At 40.3% G+C, this 21,055-nt stretch overlaps 1 protein-coding gene across 1 annotated transcript; it reads right to left on the reverse strand.

Moving 5' to 3' along the window:
- Window positions 1-4,110: 4,110 nt before the first annotated feature.
- On the reverse strand, window positions 4,111-10,816 carry sox18 (SRY-box transcription factor 18). The gene is made up of 2 exons (XM_084720322.1): window positions 9,950-10,816; window positions 4,111-6,171 (listed from the first exon to the last, which is right to left on the reverse strand). The coding sequence occupies exons 1-2, from the start codon at window positions 10,353-10,355 to the stop codon at window positions 4,781-4,783; spliced, it is 1,797 nt and encodes a 598-aa protein (XP_084576448.1). The 5' UTR covers window positions 10,356-10,816; the 3' UTR covers window positions 4,111-4,780.
- Between the last annotated feature and the right edge of the window lie 10,239 nt (window positions 10,817-21,055).

Genomic DNA, 21,055 nt, shown 5'->3' on the forward strand with positions numbered 1-21,055 from the left:
CTGACAGAATTAAATTCAAGGTGGTTAAATCACAGAGGCTTGTAAAATTTGTGCCACAAAACTATACATTATTAAACTAAACTAAACACATAATCTACATTTAATTTTGTTCTCATTAGACAAAATTATATGCGCATGCAGGTTTGATTGAACATGAAACCTTTAATCTAAACAAATCAAAACTTAACAAAACTTGGGGTAGTTTTGGTTGATTCATCTGAACTTGTTGCTCCAGAGACTCACACACCAAAGTGCAAACTTAGAAGTGTTTATTTTGTAAAATTATTTTATAAAACAGAACAGATCCATTTACAGCCAACCCATATTTCTTCAAATATAAACACAAACAAAACAATTTACTACAGAAAATATAATAACAGTCCCTGTCAGACAGATTTAGAAGCATCACAGTGACACTTCTGGGAAAATCCTGGTTTTAATTTGGCGTTATACGACTGCTGAGAAAATGTCCTTTGTTTTAATCCCAAAATCTTGGGTGTTTCGTTTTTTTTTCCTTCAGATAATTATTACCAAAAGCCCCAGAGTTATTGCACGACTCCAAAAAACGCCTGTCCCTCTGATGTTCTTTGTGTGTCACAGTAAATTAAAATGGAAACAAGACTCTGTTTGGTGTCAACAGAAAAGAATGTCAAATGCAGATGTAGAAGTATTTTTTTTTTTAATCCTTTGCTTGAACTGCTGCTTCTCTGTGGCTCCATCCTCTCGAGGAAACGTTAGGAAAAATCTACTGTTGCTCTGTTTTCAACCAATGGCGGCCACAAGGAACGGTGTGGTAAATATAACTGGTTTTACTCTACAAGATACTCAATTTTGTTCTACTGTTTCATGTCCAAAAAAAAAGTATTGTCTGTAGGACTAATGTGGAACAGATGCAGGATAACTCCTTGAAGAGAGACTTCTGTTTGTTGCTCCCACTGTATACAAAAATATTACAAGATAAATGCTACATAAACACATACAGAGAGACCTCTACAGTGGCTACAACTGTTGATTTTTCATTTTCTCAGCACAAACAAAACCTCAGCTTCTCATTTGAATTTCCAGTCATTTGGGTAAATAACATTGGTGTGGGAGGGAATGTTTCTTGTTTGCTGGTGTCGCTGGTGGAGCGAAGTGTAACATGTAACCCTAATGAACTCTTTTAAAGACCAACAGAGATCTATGAGAGGTCTTAACATTTCTAGATTTCCTTTTGAAGGTGAGTTTATAATACACAACATTTTGGAGGAACAGGAAAAAAAATGACCAGTGGAAAACCACTGCTCCAATGCTTTTATATTCAAATAATCTTTAAAAGAATAGTTTAACATTTTGAGGAATATCTTTTTCTTATTCATTTTCTCGTTCAGAGTTAGGCAAGAAAATCATTATCACGCTCATGTTTGTGGGATAAATATGGATCTGGAAGATGATTAGTGTGACTTAGCAAGGGAAAACAGCTGGCCTGGACCAGTCCAAAGTTCAAAAATCTGCCTGCAATCACCTCTGAATTTCACCAATTAGCACATTTGATCTAATTAGTAAAGGTAAACCCAAAAATTGTGTGGTTTTGCAGGGAGTTATGTGGCGCATCTATTCTATTGTTTTTGCTAAACAACAGCAGGAGCAGTAACTGCACAACACAACTCCCTCTGAAAAACCACAAATTACCATTTAAACATTGCTGTTTATGTTCAGATTAAACAAACAAGATCCAAAATGTTAGTTATTTAATTATCGGGCTGTTTACTTTCAAAGAAGGCCAGGCTAGCTGTTTCCACCTGAGTCCTGACTTTATGCTAAGCTAGGCTAATCGCCTCCATCTTAACACACAGACACGAGACAAGAGTGGTCTCACTCACTCTCAACAAGAAAACAAAACAAAAAAAAACTATTTCTAAAAATGTCAACTTATCTTTTTGTAAATAAATGTTTAAAACATAACCTATAAATCAAAATAAACACAGTCCTTTCTGTACAAAACATATTTAAACTTATGGACATTTGACTTTTGATAAGTAGTGTTCCTTCTATACAGCTAAGACATTAAACCCAGTGCAAAGAGAACATTTCATAGTCTCAATTTCTCCTTCACATACTGCCAAGAGGCACAGCATCTATATATACAGTAAACGGCTACATCAAACCAAGATTTCAAAAACATTATAAGACCTAGCACATGAACCATTATCCTTCATTTCCAATCGATCATTTTATGAAATTAAGAATAGGACAATTTGTGTTTTGAGAGGTTAAACTGCTGACCAATATGTGGGAGTATAAAGTTGCTTTGCGTAAATTGGCAAATATGCAGACGTTGGACATGAAGAAGTTTAAGTATAAAGTTTTTATGATCTACCACACAAGACTTATTCCAATGGCACTTAATTTGTAGAAGCCAATCTTCTGTTATTTGTAGAACTAAATTACACTTTTTGACTTTGCAAAAGAACATTTTGTTTAAACAAGTGATATGCTTGTTATACCAGAAAGGCTTACTGGTTAAAAAGAATGATCTTTGAATCATCAACATATATCTGCGTTTGCCAAGAAGCAAAGCAACTTCTAACTCGCAGATTTTGGCTCGGAGCTTGACATGAGGCCCTGTCATGGACTGAGAGACTGCGAGAGAGGGAACGGCATGTATCACGGTCAGAAAGAACCCAACCCGGCTTGTAAAACATCCTGATAGTTTGTGGGAGACATCAGTGGTCTGCTCTGGGTCTGTGGCCAAGGCTTTCCCGACATCGCTGTGGAGAGATACGAGGAGGCTGGATCAAGTCTCTCCCATCGAGTCTTTTTTCTCTCCGTCCATCTCCCGACTTTGTCCTCCATTGTCTGTCATGTTCCCATTTTACGAAGGAGATGAATCAGTCTAAACTTTAAAGAAGTTCAGTGAGATGAATATTTGTCTCTGGTCCTGAGATGAAATGTCAAAAAACATATGAGATGATGTTGAAATTCTGATTCGTCTTAGTTGTGGAGTTCACACAGTGCAATTAAAGACATATTTTCCTATCACATGTACACGAAAGGGGGTTAGAGTGCAGAGAAACAAAACCCATGGAACAGGAAGGAAATTTAGTGTCTTGCTCAAAGGCACTTCAACTAAGACAAGCCCTTGTTGAGTCCTTCATACTATGTATCCAGCCATTGATAAAGACTCCTGGATTGTCAGCATTACACAGGCTAACATTGAGACCTAGCACCCTTGATAAAGAACTGAAAAATGCATTATTATGGATTTTCTTGGCAAGACCGACCCTACTCTGCCTCTGATAGGTATTTCCTCATTGTTGGGTTTGGTGCAGACGTGAGGATTGAAATGGAAAAGTGTTACCTGTTGATTCCACTAGTCTGTGCCTCGCTTTTGATTTGTCCCACCAGCAGCATTTCAAAAGCGTTTCAGCAGCAGAGTGTTTTGCTTGCTCAGATTTGTTGATTTGGCCCTCTTTTCCTGATTTTTGTGCTTCTATCATTGGTAATAGGCTCTGTAGTTGAACATGTTTTTGTCTGTTTTCATGACCGTGAGTCTGCACGGGGTCTTTTATTTTGAAAATTGATCATGACTCTTTGCTTTTTGTTTGTCTGACTTCCAGCTCAGTTGATCTGATCTGTCAAAAATAGACTCTCTTTGAAGCAGAGCAGAGCAGAGAGCCGCTTCGGGGACGCAGTGAACCACTGCTGGTGGAATCACAAGGATTTTGTTGACTGGCAGCTTCAGCAGACGTGGCGCAACCGTAATGCGACACAGCCATGTTTGTTGGAATCAACCCATCAGGGTAAGAATATTAGAGTACGGGCCTGGTCACAAATACGCAAATGTAAAGGAGTGGCCATCGCAGATCATTGAACCTAATGCAAAGAAAGGATGTAAATTTGTGGCCATGCCCCCTGATTATATATGTGTGACTGGGCCTTTAGCCAATCAGAGGCAGAGACGGGTGGGTCATGCCCAGAAGAGCCCAAAAAACCCAATGCTAGAAGCTCTCCAGCTGCCGTCTGTTGGGCCTACTTCTTTATTTTCTTGTTTTTTTCTGAAAGCACCTTGAGAACTTTGGTAGCTACTCATTTGAGTGAAGAGACCATATCTTGATGAAGAGCATCACGGTTAGAGTGATGATTTTTATTCTTTGCTAACACCTTTACAGTAGCTAATGCCATCTGCTATGCTAACTAAGTGACTGACAGTAGCTGATTTTGCAGTTGCTCAGCAAAGCTGTGACTTGCTGTTTTAGCTTCTGCCACCAAAGGTGCTGGAGCTAGTTATCCATGCATATCTCACAAATCCTACTTGTAGGTTGCAAGTTACCCATGCTAGCATGTTAACATACCTAACCTCACAAATCTAAACTAGCCACACTAGCCTGTAGCTATCAAGAATCAACATCATGTTCAGGAATGTGTTAACTACTCTAAAAATAAGTAAAAGGCACCTGTTTATTTAATTTGACAATAGTGGTTTCTTTTTTTTGTTTGTTTTTTTAAAGTTGCCACATTTTTCAAAAACTGTGGTTTTTGGCTCTACCCAGGTCGGGCTCCAGTAAGTGTTGCAATGAAACCACTCATTAGTATCTTTCTTTTTAGTGTTTAGACAAAACTCAACTTTTTAAACTTTTGCAATTTATCAAAGATAAGCAAGACATATGAATGACTGGACTAAAAGTATGAGCCAAAACTAATCTTGCTGATATACTTCCTCCCTATCTGGTTCAAATGAACCAAAATAAACTGTACAGTCTGAAAGGAGGTACGTATGAGAGATGAGATCATGGAGTATTTATCCAGTGATACAGGCACTGTAATAGACAGCACTGCTGGCATCAGAGAGAGCTGATATAAGAGGGCTGCTCCCTTCATCACACCCACCAGCACCATTCAAAATACTACTGACATCCCTGTTAATAACATTGCTGTTCATGCTGCTACCTACACTACTACTACTACGCCCACTCAGGACTTTCAACGCACCGGCCCCACCACGTCCATAGGCCTCCTCTCGATTCCTTCCAACATTTACATACTGGTCGAATTCATGCCTGTCCACCTCGGACCAAAACTCAGCAGAAGAAGACCCCAGATGGCTGGAGGACTCTGGACTTGAATGGTCTAAGTGCAAAGTGGGAGGGAAGGTTGACTGGACGATGGAGGAGGAAGAGCAGGAAGAGGGAGACGTTTCAGGAGGAGGTGAAAGCTGCCCCAGGTGAGAGGGCATATAATATGTAGGATTTGGGGTGCTGCTGCTGTACATCTGGCCGAAGTAACTGACAGGAGTGGTGGCTTGATGTGGTGTTTGGTGGGATTTTATGGGCTCAGGCAGGCTGATGGATGGCTGGGAGTAGGAAACAGGGGAGGAGGAGTCAGAAAGAGATGGTGGGCACTTTACAGGACTCCTCAAGGCGATATGGTGACTAGAATTTAACCTGGAGTTGACAGAACTCGTCAAAATTGAAGTGGCAGAGCTCATGCTTGAGGGCATATTTGATTCGACAGAACTCATTCTTGAATCAACTCTGGAACTTCTACCAGGACTCAAACTGGAATTCATACTGGTGCTGCTTAAACTGGGACCCACACTCATCCCTGCATTCTGACCATATGGAACTGCACCGTGTATGGAGTTGTGGTGACTATGGTTGTTGTAGTTATGGCTGTAATGCTGGTTGTGATGGTGAAGGTGGTGGTGGTACCCACTCCAACCTCCCATCCCTGCCTCCTCTTGCATATGTTGGGGGAAAAACACAGATTCCCCAGCTCCATCTTCCAGAATATCCAGAGGGGACATTTCTGGAGTGGGCAGACCATAGGTCTCCAGCTCTGGGTGTCCTGGGGCCTGGAGGTCCCTGAAGTGCCCAAGAGAAGGCAGCAGATGGTGGGAGTGATGGTGATGTGAAGGGTGGGAGCCTGAATGTCCATAAACAGAACCTCCAGAGATACCATCTGCACCCAGCGGGCTGACGCCAGGTCCTAATCCAAGGCCCGGTGCCCCACCCTGGGCTAAACTGTGCAGCAGAAGCCCCGGTTCGACCCGCTTGAGCTTTTTGGTGGTCTTTTTGCGGCGAGGCCTGTACTTGTAGTTTGGGTGGTCTTGGAGGTGCTGGACACGGAGACGTTCTGCTTCCTCCACAAATGGTCGCTTGTCTGTGGCACTCAAGGACTTCCAAGACTGACCTGAAAGGTACAAAAAAGTCAGTGATTATTTTCATCATCATAGGGCCTTCAAGGTACACAAGCAAACAATCGCTATCTAAATCAAGCCATCACCAAGATTTTGATCAAACAGTAGATTCGAAGGTACAGGAAATAATTTTCTTTATTCTGAATTAATTTGACACTTATTTTGTCAATTTTTAATCAAGTGCTTGGCCTACAAAATATCACAAAATAGTGAAAAATACCCTCACATGTCTAACAAACTGTCAAAATCCCAAAGGTAGTCAGTTTACAGTCATAGAAGACAAAAAATGTCAGTAGAAAAATCCTATTTTAGGAGCTGGAACCAGTGCAATGCCAACATTTTTGCACGAGAAATAACTTAACAGGGGAATTTCGACACATTATTATGCGAGAAATCCAATCCTCAATGTATTTGTAATGCCAGTGTACGTGGTTAAAGGGACAGTACACCCAAAAATCACAAATACATGGCATATAAAACAATTTATCCATCTAAATTGTTTTGGTGTGAGCTGCTGAGTTTTGGAGATATCGGCCGTAGAGATGTCTGCTGTCGCTCCAATATACTGGAGTCTCGGTTATCATGATCGAGTACTCAAGATAATCCACAGACTTGTTGCACGCAGTTTCAAGCAGGAACTACTTTTTGTCCTGTTTCTGTAATGCCTAAGACAGGAACAGTCAGGAGACGTGTCTCAACATGTTTGTGAGTTGTACAAAGCACTGAAATAAACACAATACAACCTATAAGACAGAGCTTCATTTTGAGAGGGTTATTAATATCATATAGTCTAAACGTTGCTGAGACACATAGAACCCCAGATTCCAAAAAAAGTTGAAAAAAGATGAAAAAAAGATGCTGCAAGAGAAAAGAGTTCAGTCATCTGGTTGTTACTGAGCCTTCTGAGGATGCTCCTTTTATACCCAGTCATGATACTGTCACCTGATACCACTTAACCTTTTTACCTGTGAAATGTTCCAGACAGGTCCTTTTTTTTTGTTGGCCTTGTTCCCACTTGTTTGAGGCATAAAATTCGGGATATTTACAAAAATCAATTAAGTTGGTCAGGTAAATCATTAAATATGTTGCCTTTGGACTGTTTTTAATTGAGTTTATGTCCAAAAGAATTAGCAAGTTGTCACATTTGGTTTTATTTATGTTTCACAGAGTGTCCCGACTCTTTGGGAATCAGCTTATTTATTTGATTTATTTACTTTATACAAGCTACTACAAGGAACTTTTATATTTGTTGTTTTTGTAAAACCTGTGAACACATCAAGAACACTCTGACCCTGTGGTAGGGATCAGGAACAACTGTATATAAATAGCCAGTCTTCTTGCAGATGGTCTTGTTAACTTATGTAGGTCATATAGAGGCATCAATATTAAATCGAGACTGTTTTATAAGTAGTTGAAAACTCCTTGCACAGGGCTGTAGCTACCATTGAGGGAATATGTTAGGCTGAGTCAATTTTGACGGGCCAGTTTATAAATGAAGCATTAATTATTTCCCCAGCGGATTTTTATTTTCAACAGAATCAATAAAACCAAGATAAAAGGCCTTCACAATGGGAAATTACACCAACAGTGTAACTGAATAGTCAATTGGATGATTAAATGTTTGAATGTGACTTTATTTTTGGTGTCAGATCAACTTTTTATCGGTCGACAGTGACCCCAGTGCTTACATTCCTAGTTTGTCTCATGTTTGTCGACACCAGCAGCCTTTAGATCTGAGAAAGATTTTTTCCTTCCAGAAACCTTCTGATGATTGTCAGACTGGCTCTGAAATTCTCAAGCTGCAGAGGAGCTCAGCAGACTTTGATTAAACCGAGAAGCTCTCAGAAGTGTGAATATGAGACATTGTATGAATTTGAAGTAGGGTAATAAAAAGAGCATGTTCCTCTCTAAAAGTAACAGAAAAACAAGCCAGTAAAAACTGCTACATGCTCTTGTGCAGTTTTCTCACTTTGTCATGCTTTTCTGACATCAACAAGAGGAAATTTAGTGGAACAAAAATTAAACTTTGGCACAAATGTTCAATAATTTTTTTTTTAACACCTATTGAGTTTAGTACTGGAAACTACTCAGATCTAATTCTTATTAATCCTTTCACTTGTACACTTTTGGGGTTTAATCAGTTCACTGAAGTCTTTAATGCAGTGAGTTAGTTTTCCATCAGTCCTTTCTTATTTAACGATGAATGTAAGCCCTGACCCCTCTGATTGGTTCCTGTTACACTGATGACAGACGACCTGCTTAAATTAAGTTTTAAATAAAAATATATACAGAAATAAAAACTCCAGCCAAAATCTTTTCTATCAGATCCTCACCTCCTGCACAGTTAAAATGTGGTCATAAAAAGTTTGTAGTTTCCTCACTGGGGGAGAGCAGCGGCTGTGGTCACTTTGGATTCATGTTGGTTACAGTGGACTCCATATTTTTACAAAACTGCAGAGTTTGGACCATCATAATGAGAACATGATGGACAGTGGAGAGGTGATTTATGCTGCCGGAGCGGTTGGAGACATTTCTACTGACATGGATTTTTTTTTCCACTGACTCTGTCACCAAGAAAACTACAAACTTTGTGCTCCTTTCGAGTGTGTGATGCTCACTTAAATGTCATCACTTTAATGTGGAGATCTAGGCATGAAATATTAATTAATTTCACCGCAAGTTATTTTAGATCATCAGCTAAACATCTGACATCTGAAACTGTGTTCTTCAGCCAATCATAATTTATGTCAGTTTAATGCCTCAGTGGTAAAGATGTTAGCGCTTAAAACTCCTCAAACCTGGCAACGCATGAAACTTACAGATTCAACAATAATAACACGGCAAATGTTGCTCCCTTCCAACAAAATACTTTCTATCTCTGATAAAATAGTCAATAGTCTCAAACAAGGGTTTGATTGTAAAAGTATATACTGTATCAGTGTTGAACATTTTATTCTTGTTTTTTCTTTTTTACCCAGTTCAAGGTGAAGATTAAGTTTCCTTATCTAACAAACACTGTCAAATGAGCCACAATTACTATCATTTCAATACTATCAGTTAATTATCGATAAATATATTTTTAGTTGGTTAAATTCTTAATGGTGATTAATCAATTATCCATCAATCATTAACATTTCTAGTACATATGAAGTTGTGGGAATAAAACTGCCTTACTCATAAGTCATATTTAAACGATGGATGATTTGTGAAAAGAAAAAAGTAACAAGCAAATCATGTAGTTATAGAAATGTGTACATTTGTGAGTCCGACATGTGTACAATGATTTTAATATGAAGCACTTGATGGTTTACATTAGTGCTATTAAAACTACGGTGACTACAGTGACTCAGACGGGTGGGGTTTGTCACAGGAGTCAAAGAGAAACTGCTCAAACATTTAGTCACAATTACATACCTGAAAGTTAATTTATAAAACATTTGTTTGACATTTTGGATCTAAACTGTTCAAGGCCCCGTTTCCCAACAGCATCTTCAGACTAAGATGATCTCAGCCCACAGACTTGTCTGTCGCCTGAAGATGCTTTTGGGAAACTGCTTTCTGATGCGGGAAATTTCACACTTCAAGCGGAAATAATTGCAAAAAAGTGAATTGACCCAGGTCTTGGCATTCTCAGAATCTTCTCTTCTGATGAACTTTTAAAAAGCTGCCAACTTTAATTGGATTTCATAAGTGTGGTTTCACTGGAAAGTTTTGAAGTCCCACAGTTTAAGAGGGGTTTTTTTTCCCCCCGATTAGGCTTTTTTGTCTTACCGAGCATCTTGCTGAGCACAGCGTTGTGCAGGTCAGGGTTCTGCAGGGCCAGTCGTTTCCTCTCATCTTTAGCCCAGACCATGAAGGCATTCATGGGCCTCCGGATCCTCTGCTCGCCCCCCATGGCCTTCCCGTCGGCCGTGCCCGCCGACACACCTCCCGCCTGGTTCATGTCCGGGCTCTGTCCCCCTGAGCTGGGCGTGAGAGAAATCCTTGCTTCTGTTCTCCTCATGCTCCCGCTCCCAAGGCCGTCGGGAGAACTGCAGTCCCCGGAGAGGTTCTGCTCGAAACCCATCTCAGAATCAGAAGCAGGGCTCGGTGTCCTGGACGCCCAGGGGCCCCCGAGAGACACCCGGCCGGCATGCAGGAGAGTCTCCCTAGACAGGCTGGGCTCGGTTAAATTCATTCCAGAACTTGGATTCAGCTTTTTAGTCCAAGTGAAATCCTGCAAACGTCTGTCTCTGTTTGTTGGGTTGCAAAGTTCTGGAAAAAATTTGTAACTCGAAATGTTTCAGATGACAAACAGAAAGATCAAGAGAGGAATTTGATGGATTCGGAGCACAAATCCCAAAGCAAAGCATCGAGATCTGAGAGGAGGGGGAAGACGAGAAAGAAAGAGAAAACAAACAAGTTGTGGTGCAGGATATTCCCCCTGAAAATGATCCACAATGACTCTGCCTCTTTCTTTTCTTCACTCGGACTTTTTTTTTTTTTCTCAAAAGACAACAGTTCTTGTTTGGAGTGTGTGGTGCAGCGGTTTGTCCAGAGCTCGATTCTCCTCCGTCACTCAGGCCGTCCGACTCAATGTCTCTCTGTCTGTCTGCCCTGTTTGAAAGTTTTGAAACTTGTGGCCAGACTTAACCGACCCACGCTGAGTATATATACCCCGCCCTGACCAATCACATAAATATATAGCTGGGGATTTAACCAATGAGACGCCAGGCGGGCGCGAGAGGAAGGGACGAGTGTGTGTGGGAGACAGAGCAAAGGAGGGGTAGGGGGGGCCGGTCCAAGCGTTGCCTCCCCCTCTTTCCTCCTCCATGACCGCCACCCTTTCCTCCCCCCTGATGCTTCACACACACACACACACACACACACACCCTGTCCGCCTGTACAGGGAGATGTAATCAGAGAGGTTCCATTGTTTCTGCCCAACTGAGAATGGAGCTTCTCACACACACACACACACACATGAATACACACATTCAAGACACACATGCATGCAAACCTTGGCACACACATGCATACATATATAAATGCACAGACACACACTCATATGCATGAAACAAGCACACACATTAAATGAGACCGAGACGACACATGTATAATTAAGTCTGCACACAAATGAGAGACAAAACATGAATATACACACATGTAGTATGTGTTTCTATATGTGTTAGAGTATGTGTGTGTGTGTGTGTGTGTGTGTGTGTGTTGGTGTGTGTGTGTATTTGAGGGCAGGACAGCGGTAACACAGTAGACCACAGTCCCAACCAAAGCGATTAGTGGCTGAGCTTAACAACAACTCAGTGAGAGACAGAGACACAGAGAGAGAGAAGCAGTCAGGGGCTGGAGAGGAGGTGGGTGGTGCTGCTGACGGTGTTTACTGTTGCACCCCGGCAGTAAAAATCCAGGTTCAGTTGACGGAGCTGCAGCTTGTTGCTCATACAAGACACTGAACTGTACTGACAATCAGTCCCTCAAGGATTTCACAGGCTTGTTTGGGATTGTTGTGGCCTAAAATGCCAGATTTTCTGGCAGTTTTTCTAAAACAATTTTGATGCATGTTGCAATGTTGTTTTTGTTTTGTTTTGTTTTTTTGCATTGAAATTTTGGGAGAAAAATTACATCAAAAAAAGTGATGTGATGTAAATTTCTTTTGGTATAATTCTTTAAAAATCATAGACAACTTATCCCAGGGAGAATAAAACCACGCTGTATTCGGAGTGTTCAACATAACCTTACCAAAAAGGCTCAGGATCACAATTTTTTTTGTAAAGGTGCACCTGAGAGGTATTCCACAAGGAAGCAATATCAAATGTAGTCAAAAGAGGACAAAATTATAAAATAGAAAAGTGCACAAAGCATGTGTAGATGTCAATAACCATAACAAACATTCTGTTCTTTTTAGCACTTGTGACAAAACTTTAAAAACTAAAAACAAAAGTGCAGAATTCACAGAGATTAGTTGAATTTGTGTTAACTGTTACAATCTCACCTTCATGGAGCGACTGTTAAAATGCACTGGGACTGAGCGAATCTTTGCATTTAGTGATCAGACGGTTGATTGATGGATATTTTTCAAATGACAGAAAGTTGTAAAGCAACAATTCTGAAAACTGATTCAAAATGTAAATGATTTATCGAGTAATCATGCCAAACATTGTCTGGTTTTAGTCATTCACAGGAGAAGAATTTGACTTTTGGGCTTCTGGTTGGACAAAACAAGCAAAAAAAAAAAGGCTTGTAAAACATTTTTCATGCATCAGTTAAATGACTGTTGTGTTGGATGCGCTTGTATCCAGTGGTGACCTTGCAGACTGCAAACTTTTTGTCTCACTCTCCCCTACTGTAGAAGTCTTCACAAAAATCTTCACAAAAGAACTTTTATGATTTTTCTAACATAAATGACATCACCAGAAAAATCTAATGTTCTGCAATATATGAACTTCACCACAGTTGCATAACTTAAGCGTCACCACCACTGAGTGACTGGTGTTCAGCGTGATGGTATTCAATGTTCCCAGCAACTTTTGTCTCGTTTAGCTACTTGTTAGCAACTGCCTTTTTTAAGACGTGCAAATGATTCAGAAATCATGAGTGGGGTATTTTCTGGAATCTCATCTCAATGAACAAAATGGCGACTTTTCTTACGCTTGTCTGAACCACAGACCCATTCAACAAACCCACTGACTTTGATACGAGGGAGCTGGCGGTGCAAAAATGCTAACTCGTTTCTGTGTTTTAGAACTGACACACTCAGCTTTGACTTTTGGACTGTTCGTTGGAAAGAACAAGCAAAAAGCAAAAAAGAAAAATGCTCAAAAAGTTGATGAAGTTTTTTCATGCTCACATACTTGACAACTGTCCTGCATCACATACTATCACGCGCTAACGGGGTGATGTGTTTGTCCCAGAGTGTCCATCTGTTCGTGCTCAGCCATGTCTTTACGTTGCAAACTGCGGCAAAGACACTTCCACCTGAGCCGTTTCATCTCAAGCAAAAACAATCACTGTGAAATAATCTGTCAAAGTTACCTTTTCAATGTACAGAAAAAAAGATTTTCCTCATTTACTGTGGAGCTTTCTGCTGGTCGGAGTACATGGAATCATCCCAGCCAGCCACAGATCAGTGTTGCATTCATGCTTTTGAGACGTGGGAAAATTTATCCTTAATCACTGGATTAAATACATTTTGTTGTTATTGCATGTTTTATATCTTAGTGCAATTTAAAATATTCAGTCTCAGCAAATAAGACAGATTCAGATAAAAGTGAGTTTGAAAGGACAAACTGTTCCTGTAAAGTCAGACATTATTTTCAACCTCATCCCTCATCTTAACCCTCTAAAGATGAATATTGTATGTGGTGTGTTTGTCTGTCAGCCAAGGACATGCCCCCTGACCCCCTCCCTCCGCCACAACATAATAACCCCCTGTACACACACACACACACACACACACACACACACACACACACACACACACACACACACACACACACACACACTTACTTTCCTCCCCACGCCCAGCTCCAGGGGAGACTGCTGCGGCGTCTCAGAGCCTCCTGCTAGACCGACCGGGAACTACTCCCACTTACCACTACTGTCCCAGACTCCCTGTGTGTGTGTGTGTGTGTGTGTGTGTGTGTGTGTGTGTGTGTGTGTGTGTGCTACATCTTTATGTCTACATGTTATTGTTTATAGTGTGTAAGTGTAGTAAGTGCATTTAAGTGTGTATATTTGTAAGCATAGAAACAATGCACTTTGAAGGTCACAGTTGAAGCTGAATCTCTCTGCTCCTCATCTGTTAGTGAATATTAGATTCAGTGATTGTACACATCACAGAAAGAACAATCAAATTAGTTAAGTGCGAGAACTGTGCCTCTGAAAATTTAAAATGGGTGCTTCATTTTGTCCTCAAATTGAATTTAAAGTCATGACTTGTAGAATGCTTGAATTAATTCATTTGTTCAGCCTTTAGTATCTCTGCCTGGTGTCATGTGTGTGCCTGTGTGCTAATCTCACGTATTACTGAACCCATGGTAAATATCAGACATCAAACCAGTCATAAATAAATTTGAACACCATAAATATGTACAGTCACTCAGATCTGATTGTTGCAGGCACAGGAGGACTAAACTTAATTCTCAACATTTAGAGAAATAGTTCAACATTTTGAGAAATATGCTTAATCGTTTTCTCTGAATCTGTGAGATGAGATGCTTGACACCATTTTATAGAGACCTGCATGGTGGAACTTAGTACACTTGTGCATGAGGGAGAATACTGAAACTCCACTCCAGCCACAGCCTGTTCACCCTGCTGCTGTGTGGCAAGAGATACAGAAGTATCCACTGTTGTACCACCAGCATCTTTCCCCTGGCTCTGAGCATCCTGAATTCATCCTCAGCACTAAAACTTGTTCCAGGGAGAACAAAACCAAACTATTCTGACTGTTCTAAGTAACCATACCAAAACAGGGTCAGGATTATAAAGATTCTAACAAAATAGGCTTTACTTGTGGAAGAAGTGCATGTGGGGGTTGTTCCACAGAGAATCAAAATCTGTTTGGAGCTCAAACTTAGTCAAAACAACACAAGTTTTAAATCGTGCAGAGTGTTTCTAGATGTCAGTAACACTGATGAATGTGTTCTGTTCAGGATCTGTGATAAAATCTAAATATACTGTATAAATGCAAAAAAATTGTGAATATTAAAACAAAACACTGAGTTGGTTCATTAAGACGTACATGTATGATGTTGTTTTGCTACGATCGATGGAACTAGTGGGAAGCGAAGCATCAAATTTGCGGAAAAGTTGCAGCGTTTGAATGAAATTGTAAAAATGTACAGATTTCACAGGGACAGGGATCGCGGCATCCTGGAGGGACTGACTAGTAAAGCTCAAGTAGAAATTTAAACCTGTGTCTGATAAAAGGTCAGGCCACCACATTTCATCCTTCCTTCCCATAGTTATCAAGATATTTCCCGTCAAATATCTGTAACGTCGGCATCCAGAAAGCCATGCAAAAGAAGGAGTCTTCCTTTTTTAATCAGTTCATTATTTTTTTCTTTCCATACAGTATGATAATGTACTCACTGGCAGAGTAAGTCAAGGACTCAGTAGATGAATCACTACATCACTGGGCATCCTTCACCTCCACCTCATCTGCTACGTCCTTATATCAGGCTAAGATCATTATCACTTAGGTAATACTCCGTCCACAGTGTGGATGTTTTTTTATAACTAAACAAGGAGGAATTTGTGCTTGTGTGTGTGTATGTGTGTGTGTGTGTGTGTGAGAGAGAGAGAGAGAGAGACAGTGTCGTGGCACCACACCTTTGCCACAAAGGAAATTTGGCAGAGACTCCAGACTTTGTGGCGAGAAATAAAAGAGAGACAGAGAGAGAAAGACGGAGGGAGGACATGGCAAGGGGGACGTTTTTCCTCAGAGCTCCTGATAATACACACACACGCAGACACACACACGAGCGAACGCACACACACACACACAAACACACACGCACACATGCAGTCGCGCAATCACACACAAACACAAACAAACACGCACCCACATTCTGGACAAGAAACCAAGACACAATGGCATCGTAATGGGTGTGTTTACTAGTGTGTGTGTGTGTGTGTGTGTTTATGTGTGGGAGAGGTCATGTTCACACACCGTTCTATTTTCGAATGCGCCGAAGGAGGGAAGTGTGTGTGATGATGGATGGGAGACACACACACATACACACCGTTAACACGGGTCGCTGCGGGAATCCCCCACCTCTATCAACCACTGACACACACACGCACACGGACAAGCACACACACACACAGTTGCATAATGCACAAACACACAAAAGAAACAACAGACAAAGAGAAACATATGCAACCAAACTCGCATCATTTGTTTGACCTTTGACCTTAAAAATGAGACAGCTGGAGCTGGTCTGAAAGCCTTCATGAACTCTCAGTTGCAGAAAAAAAAAGATCAGACCATTTTCTGCACCTTTTAGTTTGTTTATGCTAAAATGATTTAGATGACAATTATCTTTGTTAATTCCTGGGCTTTACTTGCACTCGGCTGCTGAAAATTGTCTCAGTTGTTACTTATGGCTGGTAGGTGTGGAATAACTTCTCGTAACTCGATACTGTGACCAGAAATCTACGACACGTGTGTTTGTTTGAAGGTCTAAGAAAAGTAGAGTGCTGACCTCTTCCAATATTTTGATGTAACTCTTTTGTGATCAATAACATTTTGATTAATAACTGTAATTTAATTACATATTTTTTGTCAGTAACTGTAACAGTAACAACAATGATAGTATCCAGTCAGGCGTGTGTAAATTACGTCACAATTGAGTGATGAGTGATGAAAGAAGACAGCAATGTGGCTGACTGAGAGGAGACAAAACTACAGAAAAGAGAGTGGAAAGTGCACCTGGTACCAGAGTATCAATACAAAGACAAAAAGAAAATCGAAAGCATTAAAAGATTGACTGACTGACAGACCAACATTGCCATTAGAAACACTGGTTTATGCAAAGATTGCAAATTTTTTTTAAAGGTTTTTCAAGAATTCTGAATCACTGAGGTTCTTCATTATAAAGTCATGCTTGTGCACAAAATAAAAAAGAAAATTAGTCTGATCGGGCCGGTTGGGTGCAAAAGTTTTTACTTGATTGTGGCATCAAAGTGATTGCAATTCATTCTGAGGGGGACACAAATGTCTAAACCAAGTTTCATGGCAATACCTGCAACATGTGTTGAAATATTTCCCTAAAAACTACAGATTTCCAGCTCATGGTGGCGCTAGAGGAAAAGTCAGGGGTGGGGATGCACCCAAATCCGAATATGTTATTCAGGAAAACACAAATAATGGAAACAAATATTCCTTCTGCCTGAAGATGCTTGTTATTATTCAGGGGAAGAACGTTTACATCTACCTTAGTTCTCAATATCTTACACTGTAAATAGTGTCTATTTCCAAGAGTCTTTACTTGCAGTTTCTTACTGTTGAATGCCTCCAAATTAAAGGGGTCTTGGTGGCAGTGGGGTTCAGACAGTTCATAAAACTTAGTGTTAAAAATAAGAATAAAAAAGAAAGAGAAAAATATCAAATCATCTTGATGCTATGAGGAAACAACAACTGCATTGCCAGTGAATATTAGTTTAGAAAATACAACATTTGGCTGATTTACCATGAGCTCCAGTATGAACCACACCCATTTTTGGTCTTCCATACAGATACAGAGATAAATAATTTTGTTGGTTGAACAGATACAAGTAATAACACCTCTATGCACCTCTGGTCAGAGGATCACCAAAGTCAGTAGGATTAATCCTCTGGGGACCATAAACATCTGCACAAAATTTCATTTCAATCCAGGTAGTAATTATTGAGGTTTTACAGTCGAGACCAAAGTGATGAACCGACTGACCGACCAACATCACCATTGCCATGCTTATAGCGTGCTGCAAACGAAAATGATTAAGGAATAAAAAGTATCATAACTTTTAAAATGATCTTAATTAAATGCTTATGTGGCAGTCTACTAAAAAAATGCAAAATTAGGTGTCAACTGCTTTATAATTTGCAAAAGCTGGTACAGAGCCAGTCTTTTGGGTGTGCTGATGACAGTGGAAACCCTACAACATGCCAAAGCTTCATTAAACATAAACAAAAAGTTTATTTTTGAGTGCTCTGATTTTTTTCTTCCAGTTTTCAGTGTTGCACCCTGCTGACACTGCATGAACAAACCTTCTTACATTCTCTTTTCTTGCTAATTATGCCTGCTTCTATTCGAGTCTTTTGGCATGCCGAGTGGGCTCCAAGAGGAGTTTCACGACGCCATGAAACTCGGTCAAAAACCCGCTGCACAATTCAAAAGATGCCGCTCAATGGGAAAATAAGTTTGTTTTTCTTAATTTTGCTTGTGTTAGCTGTCTGGATGGTCATTTATGTGTTTGTGTGTGATGTTTTATGATCCAAAAATACAGGGGCGTGATTGAGAAGAAGCGTTTTTTTTCCTTGAACTGGAGGTTTATACAAACCTTTACGTGATGAGTTGGTTTCAGGGTCCTGGACTGTATGACAGTCACTCCAAACTCTGATTGAATAATTTCATAAATGTGAGTAAAAGTGTGAAAACAAAGCTGTTTTTCCAAACTGCTGTCAAGGCTGATTAACGGCTTAATTCATTTTACTCCTTTAGGAGACACAGAGACGGGATGAAAACTTCACTGCTTGTTTTAGAGTCGGTTACTCAGACACTCCAAAGCAGAAACAAATACTGATTAAGATCAGGGAAATTTTTCTCTTGTTTATTGTCTTTATTTATGTATTTGTTAAATTCAAACTGTTGTGTCTCTGTGTCAGATTTACATTTGAAAATAATATTTACCTCCAGGTTATGCAGGCAATTTAAGATTTCACGGTGACATAAAATGTGGATGTTATTCTTCAAAATGCAGATTATGGGGAAAGCCTGAATAAATGAGTGGAGAAATGCATGCAGATGCTTTCATGAAGGGAACAGAAAAAGACTCTTGGAAGGAGTCTGAGCAGCCACAAATAATAATCCCATTTGAACAAATTCATACATCAACATTATTTTAATCAATAATGCCAAAAATATAGGAACTGAGGAGGAGCATCAGCAGAGTGATAGTGAGAAGTGTCAGATCATGATGAACACACTGTACACCTGTATGAATATAAGTGGACCAGTCCACTGACTGTCGTCAACATCGTGAAACACCGGACGCTGTCTGTGCACTGCACTCGAGATCAGACTGCAGACGTCACCACTCAAGATGAGTGTGTACTTGCTCTCTTCCTAAGTTTGTACTTTTTAATCAGAAACCACACATTTTACACTGTAATATTTAGATTTTTATTTCACTGGAAATAACATACAATACAGCCAACGAACACATAACAGCACAAAGGTTGGTAGTGGCAGCTTCCTGGCAATCTTTGTCCTCCTCATTTCATAATCAGTAACCAGCCAGTGAAAAGCAATGTAGGGAAAAAATGCTGCTCCCCATGTAGCAGGAGGAAGAGCGCAACCATCACCCAATATTAATCACAAGCACTCATTACAGAATGAGTCAGAAAAACAAAGACATCCCACAGGTAAAAGCTAAGGAAAGTGCAGGAGAAGACCAAGAAGTCACTGTCATTCCTCCATGCAAAGCTGAGAAAGCTGAAATTATTTTACAGTCGTGGCAAAGCAGGGCTGTATGAACACAAGTGGGGCAAACAAACCAAAATATTCAGCAAATATGACCAAGATAACCTCCCTTAGTAGGGCTGTCACCTTTTCAAAAAATCAAGGTTGAACAAATTTAAAACGACCCGTTATTAATTTGGATAAATCCGAAACTCAAATAAAAAAAACAGCCCTATCCCTAAGTTACATGTAGCTAATGCTGAGCTCAACATGTTTGCTAGTCGTCCATAGGCACAGATGTTAACTTACGGTACATTACCAAGTGACTCACCTTTCAGCATTTTCAGGTGCCTGATAAAGTGTGATGTGGTTGATCGGGCACTGCTGATGATGCAGATGTTCCTTGTGTGAAGATATCGCAGCTAAAGGTTGCGACAAATGGCACAGCAGGCGCAGGTGCACTCGGCATGGTGTTACTGCTGCAGTGCACCTGATGTGTAATAAGAGCTTGACATTTCCTTAAATGTTAATGTTAAAGTCCCAAATCTTGAGTCAGAGTCAATTCTCAAATCTTTTGAGTAGGAATGTGTGCGATTAGTCGACCATGTGATTAAACATCATCACCCTCGCTAGTCGGCACCGGACATACTAGTCATTTAAATTATTAATCAATATTTCTTTCATGCACAATGCCAGTTAAGTGTTGCCTCTAAGATGTTATGCAGCCGCCAACCACTAGTTGGGGCTGTGGCCCCATCTGATGGCAGCCCCTCTCTCCGTAAGCGCGTATGCCCCGATGGCCCAGGCAACCAGCAAAGTCAGACAGATAACAGCTCGTAAAACCAGCGTGGTTTGGCAGTGTTTTAATGTAGAAAATGGAAATAATGTTGACTGTAGGCTGTGATGTTAATAAACTGGGGTGTAACCACTCGACTGGAGCAACATGTGAACACACTAAGCACGTTAAGCATAATGACACGTACATTAACCTGCAAGCAGAGCAGCTGCTGCTGCTAGCTCGGCTAACGGTAGCCACACTGTGTGTCAGGCTGGCAGCTAACGTCAGCTCCGGGTTGTTTACCCGCCGACACCGTGATCCTCTTCAGTCTGAAAATTTTAAACATTTAGTGAGTTGTTGTCATGTTTTGTAGGTCAATGTGTAATGTTTGTACTGCACAGTACAAGTGGCGCATGTTTCAGTAGCATTCAAAGTGTGATTTGGTGATTGTAGACTGTGATTAACAGCTTCAAATGGCTTTTATTAAGCACAATTTGTTTTTTGGACACTGTTTAACATTATAAATGAATAAATTCTGCTCAATTTTTACTGCTTTCTGAGTGTTTTCTAAGTGTTAAACTAGTCGACTTGTCTAAATTACATTTTGAATTTAACAGGGAAATTAGTCACCAGGAACATCCATACTTTTGAGGACAAACCTCAAGAAATCTGACTCTTTGTTGTTCTTTTTCCAAACTTCATGAATTAACGGTTCCTCGTCCATGATGCAACGCTTCCAGTGTGAGTGACAGGAACAAATAGAAACAGGATGACTGAGTGAAGTTCAAAACAGCACCCCGCAGCGCTGTGTCACTTGCAGCCAGTATGAACATTCCCAAGGAAAACAATGCCGCCAAACTGATTTTGCTGCATTTAGTTAGGACCCAGTGTAATAAAGCATGAAGGAAACAGCTAACACTATCGTTCATTCAT

This window comes from Lutjanus erythropterus, chromosome 6, assembly GCF_056507025.1.
Source record: "Lutjanus erythropterus isolate fLutEry1 chromosome 6, fLutEry1.hap2, whole genome shotgun sequence".
In the NCBI taxonomy this organism is placed as follows: Eukaryota; Metazoa; Chordata; class Actinopteri; order Lutjaniformes; family Lutjanidae; genus Lutjanus; species Lutjanus erythropterus.